Genomic DNA, 23,272 nt, shown 5'->3' with positions numbered 1-23,272 from the left:
TCCTGGTTTCTGGACTTTTATTTGAGCTTGCATTTTGTTAAAATGTTTGAATACATAAAAAGTTATTTAAAAATGTCAAACTGACCAGATATCAAATTCCATTTTCTCTTTAAAAACCATTTGGTGTAAAAACTTAGGACAGATTTAGAAAAACATTTGCTGTTTCCCCAAAACGTTTTGTTGCTGTCACATAAAAATAATGGAAAAAAAACAAGTCTGCATAGATTCTGCAGGCAATCGGTGGTAATCTGGTCAAATGCATGGTGCAAGCTTGTGACGTTCGTCAAGTCAAATCTTTATTGCTCAGATCTTGTTTGATGTTTCTTCTTGTTGACAAAAAAACTGTAAAGACAAAAAGCAGAAAATTTGCAAATTAGTCCACTGGTCATCTGTCACAATTTATTTTAGTTTTATTTGACATTTTCAAATCATTTGGGTTTTGTTGTGTAGATTGCTATGTAATGAGTTGCCTGAAAATGTGCATCATCACCAGATAGCAGAAAAAGAATGCAAAGGCTAAAGCGACTGCTCATATGTTAGTGAGACAATAGCGAGTAGGCTTTACAGTGCCAGACAGTTTGCTTTATCAAATCCACTGCATTACCTCATGCTTTGGATCATTCATTACAGAGCCAAAAAAAGTGCAATGACAAGCTAGGCAGGCAGGCCTAGTAGGGGAATTAAAGGCAACTGCTGAACCTTAATGTTTGAGTTGCACTATTCCATGTGTTGAATCTGAATAATCATGCAGCCGAGGCAATCAGAACCATCAGCCATCATGGGATAACGGACTTACCCGGACGATGGTAAAAGATGGTAGGTGCAGTTTGCTTCCTACTCAGCCCCACCCTGCTGGGCCTCGGGAGCGGACGTTTTCTCTGCAGATGGGTCACCTCCTGTCTTGGCCTCCTTTTTTTCCTGGCCGGGGCTGGGCTTTTCACCAGTGGTTTGGCGTCTGCGGCGGTAGTTGAAGTTACGGCGGTAGCGCCGCTGGCGGGGCTGTTGGTTTTGACCACCTTCGCCACCCTGATTCTCTTTGTCCTCTTCACCGTCCCGCACCGGTCTGGGACGGGGTGGACCCCTGGAGAGAGCAAGACAAGAGGACTGTCAGCCGACATGAAGCACACAATGATAAAAAAGTGAAGATGTCATGCAAAGAACACAACAACTGAGACAAGATGCAATTTTATACTTTCAAGACAATTACTACTGAATTGGTGTAGAGAAAAAAAAGGCAAATTTGGATGCACAGCTGCACTTTGAGGTTAGGCTGCAATGACAGGAGAGCTTCTGGGGCCAAAACAGGTGGCAACAGTTATTATTCAAGGGTCCTTGCATTTAGTTTGGTGGACTCGATGCTACAATCCAGACAATCCAATGCTTCGCTCTCCCATTATTGCAGCCCTGCGTCAATGAAGCCAACATGCAAACCTTGGTCTGAACCTTGGTCGGAAGCCTCTGTAGTAGTTCTGCCTCACTGGTTTGTTGCCTTGGTCTGGACCTCCCTGGCTCTCGTCACCCTCACCACCCTGAAAGCAAACAGATCAAGCAGCAAGTAATACACCGCTTTTTCCAGAGTCGGTCCACACGAAAACATGCGAACATGTTTATGTGTTCTTCATCAAATAGTGATGAAACTGACCAGGTAGCCAATCAATGTTGAGAATGATAGAGTGCAACGTTGCCGTTGCCGAGGGGCCTATTTGAATTGGTTTGCAAAAATGTTGGCAAGACCCCCGATACACCAATCATTAATTTGTTCACAACCACGTGAGTGTTAAAAAAAGGAGAGTGTTTAAAGCCGTGTATGATATTAACATATCAAGGTTCTCGACTTTGTTCACGGGACAGCTGGGTGCCTGCTTCAGGATAGTAGCCCTGTGACGGCGTACCTCAGTCATCTCTCCGCGTGGTGCGTTGGTGTACGGGGGCCGGCGGCCGTAGCGTCTACGTACAAAGTATGGCGGGTAGCGCCGTCTGCCAGGGTAAGTGGGTCTGCGCTGCTGTGGCTGCTGGTCTCCTTCAGGGGCGCTCTCTCCCCCTTCTCTGCTGCCTTTGTCACGGCCTCCGCTGCCAGGTTCACCCTCTCCGTCGCTCTGGTAATTGTCTGGGTACTCTCCGCCACGAGGAGGGCCCCTCCGTCGGGGGTAGCGCCTGTAGCGGTTCCTGTCCGCAGCATACTTACTTCCTTGGACTGCAACGCCTCCTGGGCCTGTGACATTTGCCGCCTCTGCCCCCTGTGCACGAAAGAATATTTGAAACAATGTAATTTCCCAAATTTATGGTTTTTAAATCGCAATTACGAGTATGTATTTTTCTAAGAGGCTGTAAATTAAAATCAGAACTTTTGTCAGTTACAAAAACTGAATGTACCTTCTCTCCCTCGACTACATCAAACTCCACAGTTTCTCCATCTCCAACACTGCGAAGGTATTTCCTCGGGTTGTTCTTTTTGATGGCTGTCTGAAATCACAAAAAGCTAAGATGTGAGATTTTGTATTAGTGAAAGCTGAGAAAAGTTAGGAAAGTAAACATATCTACAACTTACCTGGTGTACAAAAACGTCCTCTTTTGTATCATTCCTAAACAAAAGAAGAAAACCACTCTCAGTTACATCTTAGCTGGCAGTATTCTGTTAAGCCACATAATACAATAAAATGCAACTCAACCAGATTAATCAAGTACTGAACAACCGTATGGAGACCCATGGACAAATCGTCTGGTAAGCTTTGTAAGCAAATCAAAGCCATAATAGGATTGGGAATGGTCCTACACACGCATAGATGCTATCAGGGTCTTTACGAAGCAGGGGTGGGGGTAGGGTTCACTTACCTATTGATAAAACCATATCCGTTCCTGACGTTGAACCATTTGACTGTACCCAAGACTTTTGTTGCTGCAAAGAAAGGCAGTAAAAATAAATGATTAAGCAATTATATGGTTGAGTCGTGTCATTTTTGTGTTAATGTTCTTTCAGGATATCATGCTGGACACTAATGATAACGTTACAAACAAGGTTATGTTTCATAAGACTCAACCAATGAGAAACAGTAAAGGAATCAAATAACGACAGATGATGAGAAACTGACCACGGTTGGAGATTTTGGAAGAACAGAAGTTATATTTAACTCCCAACTGTCACCCTTTTTATAGATCCTGATGCTCAGGGGTGCCCTGTGCCAGCTGCACTTGTGTGAGGAATGACCAAAGACAACTATGAGCCATTAGTCACTGCACCGTTCCTCATGTAGATCTAAGTATGTCTTATTACCCGTATTATCAGTCTCTTTTCGCTGTCTGCACTGCGGTAGCGCAACATGACAGATATCTGAGGTTGTAACATTGTAACATAGTAACCCCGTGGGCGCTGACAACGCTTCAAAGTTCAACTACTACTACAGACCTACTGCCCCATTTTAAGCCGCACTGCCGGAGCGTTCACACGTGGTAGTGTCGCGTCCGCATACGCTAGCAGGCAGTAAGCCCAGCTGGCTTGTTAGCATAGCCGTGTAGCTAACTGGGTCTCAACCATGTGGTTGGATTAGAGCCAGCAAGCGGAAATGGCCGTAGCATACCAAGCAGTATTGATTATAACTAAAGACGTTATTAAAAAATATCAGTAATGCGTCACTGTTGTAATAATTTTCAACAAGGATAATACTAAATAGCAAAAAAAATCCATGGAATCATGCGGCGGACATTTTGGGTGGCCCCATCAGCCATGTAAATAGCTAACACTAGCCGGCTAGGCTAACATGAGCTCGTTAGCCAACGAGCTACCCTCGTTATGAAGAACCTAGGCCATGATCATAGGGCTCATTTTCGAGCAAAAATTGACCATCGTTGACAGCGGTATTGCTGCGAATCTATAAACCAACACTGATACGGTTGTTTCGCCAGGTTCACAAGATAAATGTTTGTCCGTGAGTTTCGGCTATTATGGTGAAAAAATACCATCGTGGAAACAGGCTCTTTCGTGTGAACAAAGGGACTGCCGATAGCTAACGTTAGCCTGCGCTCGACGACGGCAGTCGTAGCCGATTAAGTGACCAGTACGAAATAACTTAGTGTTCCTCTGTGATCTGATCATCATTAAAGATACGGAGTATTTTCTAACATCTCGACTGAAATAGCAGTTACCCGACAAGCTGAAATTCTGTTGAGAGTGACATTAACGTTGGTGCATGGGGTCCTATTAACAGCTGGATACAACTTCAACGGTCGTGCATGTGACGGCCAACCGGCAACATAGGATTCCATGGCGGATACTGAACGTTAGGAGGCCGATGAACAGGACATATTACCAATTTAATTTGAAGGATTAATATTATTACCACCCGCTTGCTCTCGTTTGAATGCGATTCATCATTCTTAAAGTAACGGTTAACGTTAGTATTTAACTGATTTTTAATTACCAAGTAAGGTAGAAGAAGAGGACTAATACGGACAACGCGATCCATCCTCCAACTGACATTTTAGGACTGTTTCTGTAACTGTTAGCTGACAGCGAAGGGAAACACATTTTACTTTACCGAGGGAAAAAAATCAAATCATTAACAAAATCCGGTACTTCTTTACACATATCCCACAAATATCCCAAATCTGTAGGAATGCAAGCGGTCTTGTTGGCTAAATCGCCGTTATTTGGTCGTCTGTTAATTTCAAAAATGCTATTTGAGTTAACGACTGTGTTAAATCAACGTAGATAACCAACGGTTGATTGAGCCAGCGAAGGTTAGCAACTGCCGCTTTTCCGCATCGCCTCCACTGGGTCCCAAACCGTGTTAGCTAGCTAGCTAATTTCCCGTAGTCTTACCGATGACCTTCTTATCCCCCGCGGAAGCTGCGGCTGCCGGGCTGGATGGGCTCTCCGCATCGGCAGCAGGCGGCGGTGGTTGTTGTGTCTCGGCCTCGCTGCTCATGGTTACTACTGGTTGGTAATGGCTTCTGCCGGCGGCGGCTCTCTGCTATGTTTCCCGGTGCTAGATGGTAACCTGGGCCGGCGGTGGTGGGGGCTACTGCCTTCGGGCTCTCTGCTTTCCTCTTTCCGCTCCCGTTGCCGATCGAACTGGGCAGACTGAGAAACTGTGCTGGGGAATGTTCTTGGTAGTGGGCCCGCCCAACGACTCCTCCTATTGGTTGGAATCCTCAACAGAAAACCGAATCCGCTCCCATTGGCTAAAACCGTTGTCAATTTCGTTTGGCGTGCGCGTTTGCTAAAATTGATTGGCTTATGGAAATGTACCTGTCCATTTGCACTGCCTCATAATGATGTCAAAGCCAGACGACTGAGACAGCGTGTTCAAAGCTATGTCAGTTCCATACCTCCAACAACTGTTTGACAAGCAAAATAACTTCACTTCTGTCTCTCAAATCTTCAAAAGGTTTAAATTTGGTAAACAGAGTACTCACTTTAACGGAAGGGTTGATAGTATAGTTGCCATTACTAATGACAAAATAAAAGAATGTGGACTTTCCCAGAGCGCACTGAGTGCAGCACTGTGGAAAATGTATTGAGGTATAAGTGACCTAAATTAACAGGAGAATTAGGAAGGCGTTAATATTTTATTTACTGAACATGATGTTAATGTATAATGCATCAGGCACCAGTACAGCTGCACTGATTGTACCTCTCAAACATACATGATACCATGCAAGATTTAGGGAGGAAGCCCATTGGTGCACTGCAGAGAACATTAAGTTCTCACCAGCCTATTACACTGTCTGTCGGCATAAATAATAGCATGTAACAACAGAATAATTAAGTTAACAAAGCCGTAGCATACAAACAATTTGGTGATTGATTTACTGTTGAAATGTGATAATTGTTGTCCCAAATAGTTGAGTAATTTAGATAAATGCTGTCTTAGGGCATGGCACCTATGATGAACAGTAACCATAGTATTTCTCTTTTTGGACCCCATGCATGATATTTGATTGCATACTGAAATAATTCACAGGTAGAAATATTATTCTAGTTTTTTTTTTTTTTTTTTTTTACATGGTTATACTACTACTTTAATTTGAATGTGCACAAAAACTGCAATATGGATGGCGAATCCAAATATGTAAACTCAAATTTTCCAGCACAGTAAACTAGTTATATGTTGTACCATCCTGAGTAGAAACCCCACTTCCAGTAGCACAGAGCAAACAGACCCAGACTGAGTGCGAGACAACCCCACCACAGCCCCCACCCATTGTCATGTTAATGCTCCACTGGCACTGTTTATGAGCACTGGCTGATGTGTGAAGAACTTGGTGTTAATGGCCAAGCCCCATTCTCCCACACAAAGATGGGCTTTAGCATTGACCCCAGAAAGCCTCCCCACGAAGAGACCCCCCACCCCCACCCCCCTCCAAAAAAACAAAACAAAAAAAACACACACACAAAAAAAAAACAACCTTCTTCCTGCCTCCATAAGAACTGAGTCTACATCTGAAAGGATTCTTTTGTGCCAAGTGAACTAGATCCAAGGCAGAAGGGGGAGAGCGTGGATGGGGGAGGGGATCTGGGGGCTTGGATTTGTATGGATGGCTGGGACATGAAGAGGTAACCATAAGTTCAGCAGGGGATTGCTTGGCACTCAAGTGTGTGGTTTAGAGGACTCTTGTGCTTTTCACTCCAAAGTGCTTCCGTCCTCTGCACCATGGCATTGGGGCATCGGCCCACTATCACTTCAGGATTCACCAGGCTGTACATCTCTGTAAAATACCCCAATGATAAATGCAATTTCTTTCAAAACTAAATAAGACATCATACTTGCTTTTTCTAAAGGTAAAATCTACCAAAATCAATGCATAATATACTGGGTACACAATGTTCTTAAATGCAAAGTTGATTTCAGAGAGGTTTCCAATCATGGATATCAAACCCTCTGTTCTTAGCACAACATTAAGTAAATTTCAAGAATGAAAAGGCAGATAAAGCAGCAGACCAAAGTAAAATACCCTGATAGCGGCCTACATGTATGTATAAAATAATTTAGTTGGTCTGAGACTATAGCTTCTGTAAATATTAAAATATATTTCATGACACTAGTAATAACAAATGTACTAGTAATAACAAATGTACTCTCTTGTGGACACCCCAGTGATTCACCGAGTAGAGCATAGACCATATAGGCTTTAAGTCCTAACTGCAGCAGCCATAGGTTCAAGTCTGACTTGGGGTCCCACAAGTGCGTTATCCTCACTCTCTCACGCCCTGACCCTCCTGTCTCACTATCGTAACTTAATAAAGGAAAAAAAAAAAATCAGGCAAAATCACCTCTAAAAGTTTATAAAAATGTAAAATATTTTATTGATAAATGAAGACACAGTGTTGTGCATAAGGAATGAGAATGTTTCACACGGTAACCAAAGATATGGAAAGTTATTGTACCAGTGAGCACACATTGTCTTTATGTGTATGAGGAAAAATATCAACACCCGCACTGGACATTAAGTTTTACAAAGTGAAATTTAAACCAATACATTTATTACATCCCTTCAGTGCCAATGGGGTTTGGATACAGTTGTCAGCCTGGGATTATTAAACAAAATTCTAAATTTTGATAATGAAATGATGTACTGCTGAATTTGACATTGTCCTCCCCTGTGCATTCTGGGAGAAGGCATCCATACAGGAATAAGATGTGGATTTATATTTGTGTCAGAGGTACAGAGGTGATGTTTTTTTACACTGGTGTTAATGAGGAAGCTGGTTACATCTCTCCACACTGTGCTATAAGGATGGGCAGTTTGGGCTTGTTGTTGGGTCCTGTAGGGACGTTCTGTTGGGAGGAAAGACCATACATTTAGGACAAAACACTCAACATAAAACATTACACTGAGCATCATTCATTCAAACTGTCAGTGGTTGGTTTTCAGGCCTCCTCCACACTACTGCAAAGGTTTTGAGCACAGAATGGAGCTTTTTTTTTTTTTTACAGTGACACTGTATAACTGCTCCTTTTTAATTTTTACAGCATTTATACAACTAATCAACTGCAAAGAAGAAATTCAACATTGTGTTTACACTGCCTCAGTAGTTGTAGGTAGGATGTCTACTCTACTAAAATATTTGTGAAACTGGTTTTATTACATTACTCGAGATAACATTCATAACATTCATTTTGATCTAAGGGATGATTGCAAAAATAAGAGACATACACTGTTGCATGACAAAGACAAGGCCGTCTCAATGTAAACACATTGCATAAGTGTTTATGGGAAGACTATTCTTCTGTTTCTTTATATGCTGTGTTGGCTTGAATACATTTTTTTTTGTTTTCAGCATTTTCAGTGGGAACCCTCCACTCAATGTTTTGTTCAGTATTTTTGTCATTTTACAAATCAGTTTGAATTGTCTGTGGATTTATTCCTTTGTCTGTGGATTTATTCCTGCCAGAGAAAGAGTGAACATTTGTATTTCATCCAATTAATACATATAAATGAATAATTAAATAATTTTACCTCAATTTTCCTCATGATCAGCAAACCATCAACCACTTTCCCTGAAACAGTTGCAAACAATACAATTAAACTCGGACACATAGACAAAAAAAATTAAATATGGATTTAAATGAATAGGAATGCACAAATTGTACTGGGGGCTCACCAAAAACAACATGTTTCCCATCTAACCAGTCACATTTAGTGCAGGTGATGAAAAACTGACAACCGTTCGTCCCTGGACCACTGTTTGCCTGAAAAGAAGCATTGATGAGGATAAGAGGAAGACTGCTGAGAGATAATGGCAGTTTTGAACACATTAAAGCCGCAGTTAATTCACTTTCAATGCCTCACTCAAATCCCATTCTCTGCAGAGATTGGCATCAGTTGACTTTGAAAGAATTAATCAAGTCTTGATTAACGCTTTATTCTGCAGGATGTAGAGAACGATTACAGGAAATCCAGTGTTGATTTAGCTGAAGTCAAAGTCAATAGACCTTTTAGTGATTCATCATGAGTATCCCGGACATCAGTAAATTGATGTACATACATACCATGGACAGAAGGCCGGGCGCAGAGTGCTTCATTCGGAAGTTCTCATCTGCAAATGGTCCTCTGTAGATGCTGCAGATACCAGTGCCATCGCCCTTCACAAGAGACAAGGCAACCAGCCGTTAAGACAAGCGGACACGTTTCTGCAGTGCTGTAATTACTCTCATCATCCCCCAGAGGGAGACATACCAAAAAGTAATTTCAGCCTGCTCGGTTCAAAGTTCAACTGCAGTTTGTTCAACATCCTGGGAGGCCATGTTGAAAGCACAATATATGGTGCATAGATATGTAGGTGCTTTAGAGAGGAGTGCGAAAAGCTGCTGTGAGTCACGTTGGCCCAGTTCCTACACCACATTCCATCCACTGATGCAAACTACACCGCCTCAGGTTTGTTGAAGTGCAACTTTTAATTTTTAAAGTGCAATTCTTCTTTTACCTCCTTTCACACTGAGAACAATTATCATAGATACCTCCAAAGCAGCAATCCTATCAGGGATTACTCAATGTGCAGTTACTTATGTTACCTAAGCACTCACAGTAAGCACAGATGAACTGTCTCCTCTGCTGTGTCATGAGAAAAACAACTGTTGTGGTTCTTTATTTCAAATGTGGCTGTTCTACAAACTTACTGCAGCCTCAAAGCCATATATGCTAACACAGACTGATACCAAACATTAAACCATGAATACGTTACTCTTCCCACAGATGTGACGAGAAGACTTATCAGAGAGAAGATGAGGTGTTTGTTTGTACTTACATTTACAAAGTCCCCTCCTTGTATCATGAAGTCTTTGATAACCCTGTCAATGAGTCGTTGAAAACATCAGTAAATTCTGTTTTGCCTTAGGCAGGAAACTGTCAGAGAAAAACTTTGCCAGTAAGTCTTTCTTCCTTTTTTCACCTGTTAATCAGTGTCCAGCAAAGGCACTTTCATAAAACAAGGAAGTCTCCATGGGGGATACCGTAATACTTTTTATGGTTTTTCATAACAACCACTGTTTAATCCAGGTGGCAAATGATCAAAAGATAAAAATCTCTTGCTTTGCAAAACAGAAATAGAAGTCAACACAAGGGAGATAGGGAATCTGTTCCAACAACACATGATATATAAATGGATATTTCAAAAGTAACCAGAGACTTGAAGTTTTTTGTCCAGTTGAAATCATTACAAATACTGTAGCAGCCTCTTGTATACTTGTTACTTTTGTGCTTTAAAAAAAAAGAAAAACTTTCAGTAGTTTCCTAATCTGGGATCAATGAAGTCTATCTTATCTTATAAATGCGTTTTAATTAGGTCATTCATTTGGTTGTTAACACTTTAACACAGATATGTGAACAGTGGGACAAAGACTGGATGAGTGGACACCAACTGTGTTATAGCTGGAGAGCTACAATCCCATCGGCATTCAGATATCCATTGTGAAGAATAATCTGATCAACACCTGTGACTGATTGCACAGCCAGGGAAACAATACTGACAAGGACTCAAAGTGATAAGCTGGTCATTTCATATATCGTTGACTATTAAAATGCTGACGGTGGTTAATAGCTGGTAACTGCAGTGATGGAGAGACAGTTACAAATGAAGGATCATGTTCAGGGATCAGGGATGCTCTTTAAGAGATCAGTAAATGAAAATTATTAACTATGAGTGTCAAATGATTTCCCTTACTCAGACGCTTGTTTTTGTTCTCATGTGAAGAACCAAATTAATCATTTAGCTTATTGGTAGAAATATATTACTGCCTATCACTGGTATATTACTGCTAAACATTTTCTAAATCACAGAATTTCATATTAAGTTTCAGATAATCAGAGGGAAAGTGACAAGATTTCAGTGTTTTGTAGCTCAGACTTTTTACCCCTCATTGACCTCGCACTGACTTTTCATTTTCTTGCTTAAATTACTAGGGGAACAGCCAAGAGGAACATAGCCTCACAATTTACAGAAAGAGCATAATAAACTACATGATTCCTTTATAATGGTAGTCTTATTGTAAAAAGCTGTCCATCTCCCAACATCAGATAGAAATCAAGATAAAATCAGATATGATAAGAAAAGATAAACTTTATTTATGCCTGACTGGGAAATGACTGGAAATGTGCCATGTTATTTACCTGTGGAACGTGCAGCCTTTGTAACCAATGGGCACACCATCTTTCCTGCGGGACAGATGTTTGAGACAGTAAAGATAAAACACACTGCAGTTTAACAAAGCAGGCTTTCTCTGCATCACCTATTGCAGCTGAGCGAGGTGTTCATGAGAATGTGAGACGATCATGAGCAGCACAGCACTGCTGTCTCAGTGAAACAGGTAAACCCAGAGTTGAATAAACCAGCTGTGTTGTAATGGCTCATAGAAACCTGCTGTGTTAAACAGGTTTCTCCGCATGTCTTAACCTGATAAAAGGAGAACAGGGTTTGTCTTACCTGAACTCTCCAGTGCAGAACTGCCTGTAAAAGATAATGTAGGGCTTTGAAAACAGAAATAATCTACATGAACATATATAAACCTGGCATGTCATCTCTCAGATATGAAAAAAACAAAACAAAACAATGTTTCTCCTTACCGGAAGTTTTCTGCCGTCTTGGGAACCACATCGGCAAACAGCTCAACTTTCATCCGTCCCACATCCTGACAAACAGTTGACAAACACACAAACAAGAGTTATCAAATGAAGACAGACATGTAAACCTAAAAAAAAAAGAGGAAAATCATAGCAGATGAATTGAAACCCATGAATCTTGCCCCTGGAGGCTTCTTTACGACTCTAATCTGGACTAACCAGTTATACCTCACCTGGTAACAGTATCTATCTATGCTTTACTGTGGCATACATCACCAATTCTTCTTGAATAACTGGTGTAAGTGTGGGACTGAGTTTTGGTGTGTGAGTGTGTGCCCCCTATTCTTATTCCAATGGTTGCATACTGTTTGCTTTCCCTTTATTACTTATCCCTGTCCTGTTTTTTCTACTAATCATTATCATAGATATATTTTTTTTTATCATTATTATTGTTGAATTTATTATTCAATCTACTGTTCTATTGAAACAATACACGCTTCTGTGTCCCGTGCCAGATACCATTTCCCAGTGGTCAAAGCATACATAATAGAATAATGTAAATGTGAGGACTACAACACTATTTGACATCAAATCCTCCTCTGTGTGTGTGTGTGTGTGTGTGTGTGTGTGTGTGTGTGTGTCGGTCCACCCAGGCCTCCCACATCATCAGTGTGTCAGCGTGACAACAGACAATAAGCTGGTGTAAAAAAGAAGAGAGGCTTGTCTTCATGACATCGCTGCTCAACTGTTCCCTCCCTCCAGGCAGACTCCTCATTATAAAACAAGCAGCCTTCAGACCTCCTGTCTCTGCTACATGGACAATCCAGTATGAGCGTTGAAATGAAACGCAGAAGTTGAGTGTGTTGACACAGAACAAACATCGGCTGCAGGACACGTTATCTGCTGGAAGGGGAGGGGGGGTTATCTGGCTGCAGTGAGACATACCCTGAAGACAAGTGTCTAACAACAGGTAAGAGAGAGCATATGAGGTCATTAACGTCATGTTGTTTCAGTTTCTACATTTAAAAAAAAAATTCATATGTTCACATGTTTCAACGATGACTTCAGATTGTTTAAAACCAGAAAAAGAATTGCGCGATGAGACGCATCAGGCGCACTGAGCCGATGCAGACGGTTATTAAGGCTGAGGGTTTCACTCAACAACCATGTTAGAGTCCAAAGTCCAGGGATAGCCACATCTACCTCATCTACTCTCCAGCATCTCCGAACGCAAAAATATACATGGAGCTGTAATATCCGCACCAAGAGCAAACGGCTGCACACGGGAATCAAACTGAGCAGAAGGACCTGCGACAAAGTGTGAGACATCATGTTAAAAAGTCTCTCAATATTTTCATTCATTAATTTCCTCCACTGTTTAACTAAAGCCCGAGCTCTGTGATGGTGCGGAAAAACTGGCATCCAGGAAAATAAGTAAGGTAGGTGATAACTTTCCAGCAGACTGTGCGGTATACGTATGTTACAAAGATTAGAGTTTTATTTATTTATATAATTACAGCAACCTGATGCCTCCAACACCTGACGTGTCTAACTGTATAGAGAAATGGTGTAAGCCAACAAAACCAGTGGGTGGGTGTGGTTTCAACTAACATGCATTCATTGTTAGAGCTACCGGTCATAGGATATGTGAATCCACATAACAAGAGCCAGTCGCCTCTTGGGAGTATAAGAGGGAAAACAAGTGTGTTTCCGTGTAGGCTACAAAGGCGTGTCGTGTCCCATCCGATGTTTGTACTCACAGAAAGGAGGAGCCAAAAAGAGCAGCTTAAATGTAAACTCCGACTGACAGCAGTCACACACCTGCACCGACCAGTCTCACTGAGAGCATGCAGGGGCTCTGGACTCGTATTGCCAGATGAGGGGGGGGGCATTTGGACCTTTGCGGACTAGGACAACCCTGAGCTGAAAGGTACAGACAAGAGAGGAGGGTCTCACTCGTTGCGTAATGCTGCACACTTAAAAAGCGGCCTGACTTGCTTTACCTGCCATGTTACCGGTAATGCGGAAACTAAGGATGCTATGTGTGTTGCTGGGATGAATACCATTGCTTTAATCATGTATGTTTAACATGGAACTGACTGTAAAGGAGTCATAGGTATGTCTTAATATACTTGTTTTTAAGTTAGCCATCTGAAATAAGGTGCCAAACACATTACAGCAATTCAACAATGTTATTTTTTTGGCTGGCTAAGTAAGAGATGTTTACAAAGTGATGTCCTGTTCCAACATGATCTAACTGTGATTAGTTGTAAAGTCATATTTGCTAACTTAAAAGGAATGTGTCTCAAGACATCACTCACACATTTTTAAAGGGCCCATATTATGCAAAATCCACTTTATACTGGTTTTGTAGCGGGTATGTGTGTTCCCGTGGCCTTTTTATGACGCCTGGAGGTGCTTTTCCATTACAGCTGAGTTCTTCATAGTTCCTCCTCAGTGTGGGCAGGGTCGTCAGATCATGGCGGCTACTACCACGTCGTCTCTCTCTCTCTCTCTCTTTTTCTCGTCAGCTCCAAACACACTCAGTGGGCGCTGTTGTTGTCTGTGTTCTTTTCAAATTAGTGGGTTTGATTCTCGTGTTGGAAGTCGCGCTTGCTACTCTTCCAGCAGTGACGACGCTCTGGCCAATCGGTGGAAGGCAGTCGGCTGACGTCATGTTTAGTACCGCTTCGGCTCGCCTGGAACCAGGACTGAGGCGTTACCAAAAAAGTACCAGGTACCAGGTACTAGTGGAAAAGCAAAAAAACCCGAGTAGAGCCTTGCCGTGCCGCATCGTGCCGTACCGTGCTAGTGGAAAAGCACCATTAGATTACTGCAGATTGATTTGGGGGCAATACGCTACGGATACAATGTGGTTGGACCACTTCGACCTATGTGAAATTGTTGAAAAACAGAATAATATGGGACCTTTAAAAAAAACACATGTCATCCATCTTTCATAGTTTGGTGGTGTTGACGCTGCAGATTTTGCATGGGTTTGACTGAGGTGGATGTTTCAGCATGGTCCTAGTACCTGCAGTTTCTGTTATTTAAAAAAAAAATATATATATATATAACAGCAGCTTTTTTTTTTTTTTTTACCTTAACCTCACTGTAATTTGGATCACTTTGGAAAATGGTGTGCATGTGGTGACACAATCTTACAAACTGCGTTTATACAGACCAATTCATGTGCAGGAAATGAGCCTTTAAACAAATTCCAAGGGGAACGCCAGGTACCTAATAAACACTCTCTTTCCTGTATGGGCCAAAGTTTGTTGCGAAATTAGGAAATGCGTCATCCTCTTTGTTCCATCACTTTTGTCTGTCTCTGCATAGCAAAAGTTCCTAACTGGTAATATATCGTTTTTCTTCTTTTTATAGCGTTTTCCGGACTGCTACGTAAATGTCTCCAGAGTTGCCAGAGACTCTGCCAACCAGCACCTGCATCAAAATGCTGGCCATTATGGAGCAATGGGAGGAGGGATCTGCCCATCACACGGACAACGCTGACAAGTATCTGATTCTTCTGCTTTTCAAGTGCGGACTGGACGTGGTGGTCTTCTACCTATGCTGCCGGAAGCTGTCTGCCTCTTTTCTGAGCATGTGCAGCGTGTCCATCGTCCTGGCTGATGTGTTGGTGACATTTGGTATGGCGGCTATGTGGTTTCTCGGGGATGAAAGGTTTCTTGGGTCACGTTGCTTCCTGTTGGCCCACACCTCGGCGATATTTGGCGCGCTGCCTCTACCGGTGATGTTTCTGGGTTTATTGGACTACTGTTTAGAAGACTCCAGCCTTGGCAAGCAGAGCACCTGCTGCAAATTTGCCAGGAATGTGTTCTTGACACTGCTGGTGTGGATGCTGGCTGTTATCCGCTCCTTCAGTTCGGTGAAAGGTACGCCGATGGAACTGGATTATGTGACGGGGATAAAGGCAATGGTGTGCGAAGTGGAGGAATCCATACTGGTCCCCTACTTTGATTTGTTGCTTTTTATCCCGATCCTTTTTGCGATGCTACTGTTTTGGTCAAGAATTCCACATTGGGTGAAAGAAGCCGACAGGATATCTGACATGAGGGAGGAAAAAGAGGACCAGCGCAGCGATTTGTTCATTTCACCGCTCTCCGCAAAGACAAAAAGCAGTCAGGACAACAATCTGGACGAGACCGCTTTGCCACCTCTGTGGTTCAGCCTCACTCTGTGCTTTACAGCAATCTGGATACCTTACCTTGTGGTATCTGTGCTTTGTCTGGTCTTAGGCTACGGGGTACCGGCCTACATCAGTGTTAACCTCCTGTGGTTGGAGTGCACCAACAGTTTACTGATGGGTGTGGTGTTCTGGGTTAAAAGCAAATGGCTCGGGCCATACAACCATCTGCCGGACAATGTGTGTGCATGGCACGTTTACTGGCATTTGAGCAAAGGAACGTGGCGGCAGCAATCCCCCGCAGGTGTGTTTAACCCTTCGCAACAGAAGAGAAACTCCCTTCTTTACGTGTAACATGTAAAAAAAAAAAAAAAAAAAAAACCTCTGTCAATTCTCATTTCACAGACCTGGAAATGAAAACGATGATACAGAGGAGTGAGTTAAGACTTCATGAGGATGAGCACACCTCTATACCTCTATGGACAGTTCAACAATGTGAATGCTGTGATGGTCACAGAATCTGTATCTCACATCTCTCCTTCAGCTCACGCACAAGTTTCCTGGAGTTACACATAAAGAGGAAGATGTTGTCTTTGATAATGTAATTATTTAAAGAACTGAGCAGCAAAGTATTGGGGGAAGAAAAAAAAAACTTTGTAAATATTTGCAGAAATCAACTCAGAAATGTTTTATAGACTGATTTTGTATGTTGCCTTCAGGGATATGCAATGGCAATTAAGGATTAATACTCAGTTCAATTTTACTACCACAACAGTGCGTCTTTCAAGATGCTTCTCAATATTTTGAAATAATACCTTGATTTTTCTTTCACCGGCCTTGATTATTTTTCTACTCTTTGCCAATACACATTAGATGGATGCACCGGAAAGGACAGGATTGTGTCTGTGTAAGCAAAGTCAAAGAAGTTCAAAGCTCATTCCCTTAACAAGGAACACAATGTGATATGATCAGGCTGATGGACTGGACAACAGACTACAAGGATAAACAGGAACCAGGAAATACCTCAATTATTGTACACATGAAATCACATTAAAATTGCCCATTACATTTATCACTGCTGTATTTCTAAAATGGCAAACTGTAAAGATCATTTATGTTTATGTTCAGGGACATGTTCGGGAACAAAAGGATAAGACATTTTCAAACAACAGATCTGATTATTATATCTCAATAAATTTCTCTTTTTCCACGACCCAGAGAACATCACCAATGTGGGAATATTAAATTCCATGAAGATGTGCACTCAGGTAAGATAAACAAAAAGGAAAGGGATTTTAGAGTTTTAGAGTTAAAAGTTCATAAGTGTTGTTCAATATTAGGTCCAACAGACTGCTGCTCAAACTGAATATCAGTTCGGAGAGTAAAATGTCCAGTTCATAGAGAGCCATGTGCACTATGATGTTATGTGCATAGCTACTTAATGTGATGTACGTTGTTGTACAATGTATTTTAAAACTACCATGACAATAAAACTTTTTTATGTTAAAAATGTTTTTTCCCTGCTTGTTTGTAATTATGTTCAAATGAAGGAGCGACTTCTTCTTTTTCTTCAACAAACCAGCTGCTTTTCCCATGGAGAATTTCTACTGCCAATCATATGAGGTCTATCTGGGAACTATTCTGGATCTGAAATATATTTTAAGCAACAATTTAAATGCATTAATACGTTTTTCAGTTACATTTGGTCTTCTATTAATTTATGTACCGCCAGGAAAAGCATAATATATTGTATTTGGATTTTCCCTTCCTGTATTTTTTTGTTTCCTCCCCAAAGTTAAGCAGCAGGGCCTGTTTTCAGAGTCCAAACATAAAATTGTAGGTAAAGCTCACATTTAATGCTATGGTGGTTGCTTTCAGGGAGATTTAAGTGTGCCCTGTATTGGACGCCTTTCAAGGACGTGATTCCGTTCCACATGAGTACGTGTGTCCGGTAAAAACAGGAAACTTGGGAGGGACTTGTCATGGATATTGATTGCCGTTTGCTGTTCATGGTAGCAAACAGTGTTGAATGTGTCGAGTTGGGGAGGGATAAAACTGGGGAGATGATGCCGTTTTTGGAGTGAGGCCACATAGGCTACTGTATGTTTGAGCCGAGGGCCAACCGTAGCAGTGATGCCACTAAATAAATAAAGAATTATTATTATTATTATTATTATTAATCAGTCAGCACAGTCACAGATACAGAGTTGGCGCCTACTGTTGCATACTTGCAAACCAGTTTTTCGGTTAACCACGAAGAGTCAAGCAATTCTGTCAGCAACGGTCGCTGGCAGGATCTTAAGTTAAAATTCAAGAAACAATGTTGAGTGAATGCCATGGAAACGCCCTCATCAAATATTTGGAATCCTTTTACAGGAAGAGGAAATTATTTTGATGGGGGGATAAACAAACAACAGTGTTTCCCGCCCCGCCTGCACAGGCCCCCGCCCCCCTTGAAAAACGGGACATCAAGGAGCCAATCGCGGTCAAAGCGGACCTGTTGGTCTGATCAAACTGTAGAGCGCTCCACCTGAAGCACCCAAGCTGCCCAAGCAACCAAACGGCGCTATTCTCCCTCTGCCATCTGATTTTTAAATACCAGCGCTCACGCCGGGTACACACCGGGTGAGGAAGCGCCGCGAACCACATCAGATTCACCGCGGCGTGCACCTCCGCGGCCCCGGCTCGCGCCCTGCAGCAGTCGTTTTGGCGTCTGAGTTTAAAGCAGAAGTAAGCGGAATATTTGTGTTAAACCAACACTAAGGAACTTTTCAACCTTCATAAAATATTTTCATAACTTTTGTGATGATACATCGACTTACAACGAGTTGAATGACACCTCTGTCATTGCCTGAGGGGGTCTGTATCTCTTTCTCTGGCACTAAGCAGCTTTGAGGAGCATGGTAGGAACCCTGCTCTCACTTAAGTTTCACTTTCACTTTTGCGAGTCACAACAAGGAGGGAACAGGCAAAACGGCACTTTAGCAATGGATTATGTTTGTGTTTTCACTTTGAAATGATCCACTGGAAACAGAAACTTAGTTTTGATGTCTTCTGTTAATTTTAATGCAGGATATTTACAGGGCTTCACGCTAGTGTTCATGGGAAATGGAGTCTTTCTTCAGGCAAAACACTACCGCTTTGGTCCACAGGCACCGCCAAACTCAACCAAAACTGAAAGTTCTTTAGTACTGCTTTAATATAAGTCTTAAATAGTTATATCTTCCGACGGCAATCACTTACATAGAGTGTTTGGTCCGAAACACGGGTCTGTCAGTCACTCTGCTCTGCTGTAAGCCGAGGAGAAAACTTTTATTTTATTTCCTTGTATCCTACAACCTTTATCCAATGAGGAGAGAGAACGGCATGAAGGGCTGTGGTTGCAGCCAAGGAATGCGTGGTGACGTAGGGACGAGGACCAATAGATCCATGACGAGGGCGGGGGCTGCTAACTCCATCGGCTGACAAGAAGTTAGCCAAAACGACCGGATCGCTTACTTCTGCTTTAATCATAAAACTGGCGATAAAAGCACCGCTGTTTCACTGTGTAACTCATTTTCAGCTGGCGTCAGCTTTACTTTGAAAGTCCAGTGGAGCTGGATCAGAACGGAGCGTTTGTACGGAGGGAGAGATCAGCTGATCTGCTGGTGTTGACTTTCTGAGCGTCTGCGCCGAGAATTGTCTCCACCTCCTCACCCGTTGAGTCGAGCGTCAGGAGCTCATTATAATATTAGGCTATAGCCTATATCTTATTTTTTATACAGTCACCACTGAAAGAAGTTGTCCACTCACAGCAGGACAGATGGATAATCGGTAACAATTAATTTCACTTAAAGCAGATATCAGTGGCACGGCCGTTTCGGCTAATGCTGTGTTCAAGGCAGGCTTTTGAAACCGTAAGTTACAGCTTCAAGTCACAACTACGACTTGGTAGCGTTCCAGGTAACCCGTAGCTCGTGTTTTTACCGTCCTGTTGTCTGTGAAAGTTCCCTATAACGGCCACTCGTAACTTCCGACCCGTGAACTCGTACCAGATCGAACTGGTATGACTTCACAGGAAGGAAAAACACAAAGTACGAGTTTCCTTGAACGCACCATGAGTTAGCAGCCCCCGCCCTTGTCAGGCATCAATTGGTCCTCGTGCTACGTCACCACATTCACGCGCATCCCTTGGCTGCACACACAGCCCTTCATGCCGTTCTCTCCCCTCATTGGATAACACTTGTATCCCACAAGGAAAATTTTCTCCTCGGGTTACAGCAGAGCAGAGTGACGGAGAGACTCGTGTTTAGGCTGAAATACTTCATGTAAGTGATTGCTGACGGAAAATAGGACTATTTAGGACTTATATTAACAAAAACATTCCACTGATATCTGCTTTAATGTGGCCATGAATAAATCAATTTCGATGTTTTGCCTGTTATATTTCAGTGTTGCCCAAACGCAAATCTTGAATAAGTCTTTGTTGTCTTTGTACAGAGACAATATGAGATTTGCTTGTAGTCACAGCACATAAAAAACCCACTATTTTCATACGCACACACATACAAAAACACATACTCGTATTCTATAATTTCGATCAGTGAAATATATGAAAACAATATAAAATATAATTTAAAATAACTTGTTGCTCTAATTTATTTAGTAATTTAAATGAATAAAGCTTCATATTTAAAAGTAGCGCAATGTTCAGTTGTCAGAAATTAACAGCAGCCTCCTCTCTTGTCATATTTGCAGCAACACTGATGCTTCAGGCTGCGATCGTGCTTCGCTCATACTCTCTCCATTAAAACAACCTGCTCCTCTTGGCTGAAATCAGTCCATTGTGGATCCATTTTGTGCGGAAGAAGAAGAATATGACGTCAAACGCCCCCTTTGATGTGAACGCGCACAGATCACAAAACTGAGAGCCAGACTTAACAAACCAAGTTGATAACCAGCTTCGTAGTACCGTGTTAACTCGGGCCAGGACTTGAGGTTTTGTTGAGCTGCATCATGAACACAAAGCCTGGCCATGTCGAGCCTCCTTCGCAGTACAGGCCTCCGGTCAATTTTCAGACCCTTTTCAAAATAAAACGCCGCGATATACTAGAGGCCAATGTGTGTGTTTGTAGCCTATTTGTGTTTATTTAATCCAAACAGAGCGCGCGAGAGATGAACACACACACCTTCACATCCAGCCCCCCCCCCAAAGACAAAACGGCTAGGGGAAACACTGAACAATCAACATGAGGATAGGGATTAAAGCTGGGGAATACATTTTTCCTGTGATGAGGCCTTTGACAACTTTGTGATCTAAATTACATAATAATATTATGGAAGGAAGGGAGGACATTTCCCTCTGTTTATAAAGGTGAGATTATTTGTGCTGCCGCAAAACCATCCATAAACTACACTACTTTTTCATACAATGTGTACTTTAACTCTGATACACAGGCATTCTACACCTCTGTGACGCATTTACAAGACATGTTTTTGTATGTTGGATTGAAGGATTCTTCCTACAGGATGAAGTGACTCTTAAGCCGACCTAAAGTACGGTATGTAAATATGCTGTGTTTGGTCATTAAAGTTTAGGGTTTAGTGCCTTGAAAGCCCCGAAAAGGTTTCAAATTTGATGTTAAAGAAGATGTGGGGACCCACAGTGCCTTAGGAAGCCACAGTCACAGTCATTATCAAAATTATATCTGCTCCTTTCAACTTTTACTTCCAATATTGAGGTACATAACAAACTATAACAAACTGGACTGGAATCTACACAAGCAAAGGGACAAATGGCAAACTGCAGGAACGCCCCACGCCCGGGGATCGAACACAAAACCTTGTTGCTATGAGGTTTACCACTGCACCTGCGTGTTGCCCCCATAGAAATCAAATAAGAGTATCAATTCAGACAATTTTGGACATGTCTTGGTGTGTTTCGCTCAGGGCTTTGCTCATTAACTGTAAGGTTGCCTGCAAGATAAGACTGACATGGCCTATTATAAATGCTAAGATTAAGATTAAGAAGACCTCTATTGTCTGTCTGTATGGAAATTTGTGTTGCACAGCAGCATTTACGCATGACAACTCAAACACGCGTATATAGTATCTCACAGTATATATCTATCTATCTCACAATAGTATAGAAATGAAACTTCAATATAACTTATAGTCAGTATACATATTGTATAGCAGTATAGCTCTACAATCCACTGAACATAATTGACCACACAGCCATTATTGTCTAAATGGGTGGCAACACAAGTGAGTACACCTCACAGTGAACATCCAGACTGACTTGATGCAGTGTGCGGCATATGCTCTGAGCACTGACAGGCTGACCTCCTACTTCTTCAGCCTCAGAACTCATGCATCTGTTTTTTGAAGCCAACTTCTGGATATGACGCAGGGCACAAGGACTCAACTTCTTTAGTCGAGCCAGCTGCGAGGCCTGTTCCATGCGAAACCCGTCTTGGAAAACCGCTGTATGACTGTGGCCATCGTGCTGTGGCTCAGTTTCAGGGTGTAACTGTTCTTATAACCTAGGTCATCTTTGTAGAGAACAACAAGCCTGTTTCTCAAATCCCCAGAGACTTCTTTGCCATGAGGGGCCATGTTGAACATCCAGTGGCCAGTATGAGAAAATTGTACCCAATTTAATAGCTCTAATCCATGACACACAAGTTTGTACCAGTCAAACATACAAAAACATGGACATGGGGGATAGGACCGGTGGCTTTGGATGTTTAAATGACATGTATAGGTATCATTAGGGGTCTACTCACTTGTGTTGCCAGCTATTTAGACAATCATGGCTGTGTGTTGAGTTATTCTCAGTAGATAGCAAATCTATACTGCTATACAAGCTGTACACGGACTACTCTAAAGTTTTGTTTAATTTCTATAGTATTGTCCCATGATATAATACAATGGCTGCTGAAATGTGAGGGGGTGTACTAACTTTTGTGAGATACTGTGTAGACACACATATATGAAATTATATGATAATTATGAGGCGAAAAGTTAATTAACTTATTCTAAACAAAAGCCCTCAGCTCACTCCTCAACACTTCAACACATCACTCTACAAGTCGTTCAGGACAAAACACAGAGGCAAGACCGCGAGAGGAAAAGTGAAACTTGTGTTGTTATGATCAGACGTGTGTGTTAACGTGGCTCTGTTTAAACACCTCAGCGGTGGTGTTCATCGGATCAACACATTTTAACCAAACTGAGACATTAAGGTGAGACTAGTTAGTGAGATGTGAAGACGTTGACTGAACGTTAGCTGAGAGCTAAAGTCTCTGTCATTTAGACCGGACTGGGTCGTCTACTCACCTGCCCTCCGATGGTGATGTCGAAGAAAACTATCGGGTTGTTGGGATTTGATGGCACAACCGACATTTTAAAACTTTCCTTGTATTTCGGGAGTAAAAATACAGTTTGACTGATTTCACACCAATAATTTGAACATTGAGCACATGCGCTGTTCGGACCTACGGCGGCTCAGAAGAGACAAACTACGGTTCACAGGTCAGGACAAAACAAATGCGTTTGCGATTAGGCGCTGCAATACAAGCTGGGTTA

The 23,272-nt window shown here is 42.1% G+C and overlaps 3 protein-coding genes across 6 annotated transcripts; 1 reads left to right on the top strand and 2 right to left on the bottom strand.

Moving 5' to 3' along the window:
- On the bottom strand, nucleotides 1–5,070 carry ybx1 (Y box binding protein 1). Of its 4 annotated transcripts, none has more exons than XM_085781511.1 (8): nucleotides 4,817–5,070; nucleotides 2,833–2,896; nucleotides 2,549–2,582; nucleotides 2,374–2,463; nucleotides 1,893–2,237; nucleotides 1,432–1,529; nucleotides 797–1,081; nucleotides 1–342 (listed from the first exon to the last, which is right to left on the bottom strand). In XM_085781511.1, exons 1-7 carry the CDS (start codon nucleotides 4,920–4,922, stop codon nucleotides 835–837), a joined length of 984 nt encoding a protein of 327 aa, XP_085637637.1. In that variant the 5' UTR covers nucleotides 4,923–5,070; the 3' UTR covers nucleotides 1–342; nucleotides 797–834. The 4 variants fall into 4 exon arrangements, with proteins under 4 accessions (XP_085637637.1, XP_085637638.1, XP_085637639.1 ...); XM_085781512.1 differs by having other exon boundaries at nucleotides 1,444–1,529; XM_085781513.1 differs by having other exon boundaries at nucleotides 1,956–2,237.
- Nucleotides 5,071–7,273: 2,203 nt separating this feature from the next.
- Nucleotides 7,274–23,231, bottom strand: ppih (peptidylprolyl isomerase H (cyclophilin H)). The gene is made up of 9 exons (XM_085781503.1): nucleotides 23,024–23,231; nucleotides 11,560–11,624; nucleotides 11,420–11,443; nucleotides 11,107–11,151; nucleotides 9,746–9,788; nucleotides 8,991–9,083; nucleotides 8,603–8,690; nucleotides 8,458–8,498; nucleotides 7,274–7,775 (listed from the first exon to the last, which is right to left on the bottom strand). The coding sequence occupies exons 1-9, from the start codon at nucleotides 23,087–23,089 to the stop codon at nucleotides 7,707–7,709; spliced, it is 534 nt and encodes a 177-aa protein (XP_085637629.1). The 5' UTR covers nucleotides 23,090–23,231; the 3' UTR covers nucleotides 7,274–7,706.
- On the top strand, nucleotides 13,445–16,061 carry LOC146984443 (putative G protein-coupled receptor 160). The gene is made up of 2 exons (XM_085783104.1): nucleotides 13,445–13,486; nucleotides 14,941–16,061. Exon 2 carries the CDS (start codon nucleotides 14,963–14,965, stop codon nucleotides 16,055–16,057), a length of 1,095 nt encoding a protein of 364 aa, XP_085639230.1. The 5' UTR covers nucleotides 13,445–13,486; nucleotides 14,941–14,962; the 3' UTR covers nucleotides 16,058–16,061.
- Nucleotides 23,232–23,272: the final 41 nt, after the last annotated feature.

Source organism: Trachurus japonicus, chromosome 7 (genome assembly GCF_045865225.1).
Source record: "Trachurus japonicus isolate A0001 chromosome 7, Traja_1.0".
Taxonomy (NCBI): domain Eukaryota; kingdom Metazoa; phylum Chordata; class Actinopteri; order Carangiformes; family Carangidae; genus Trachurus; species Trachurus japonicus.
Note: the sequence above shows the minus strand (reverse complement) of the source record. Positions and strands in the feature narration are given on the sequence as shown.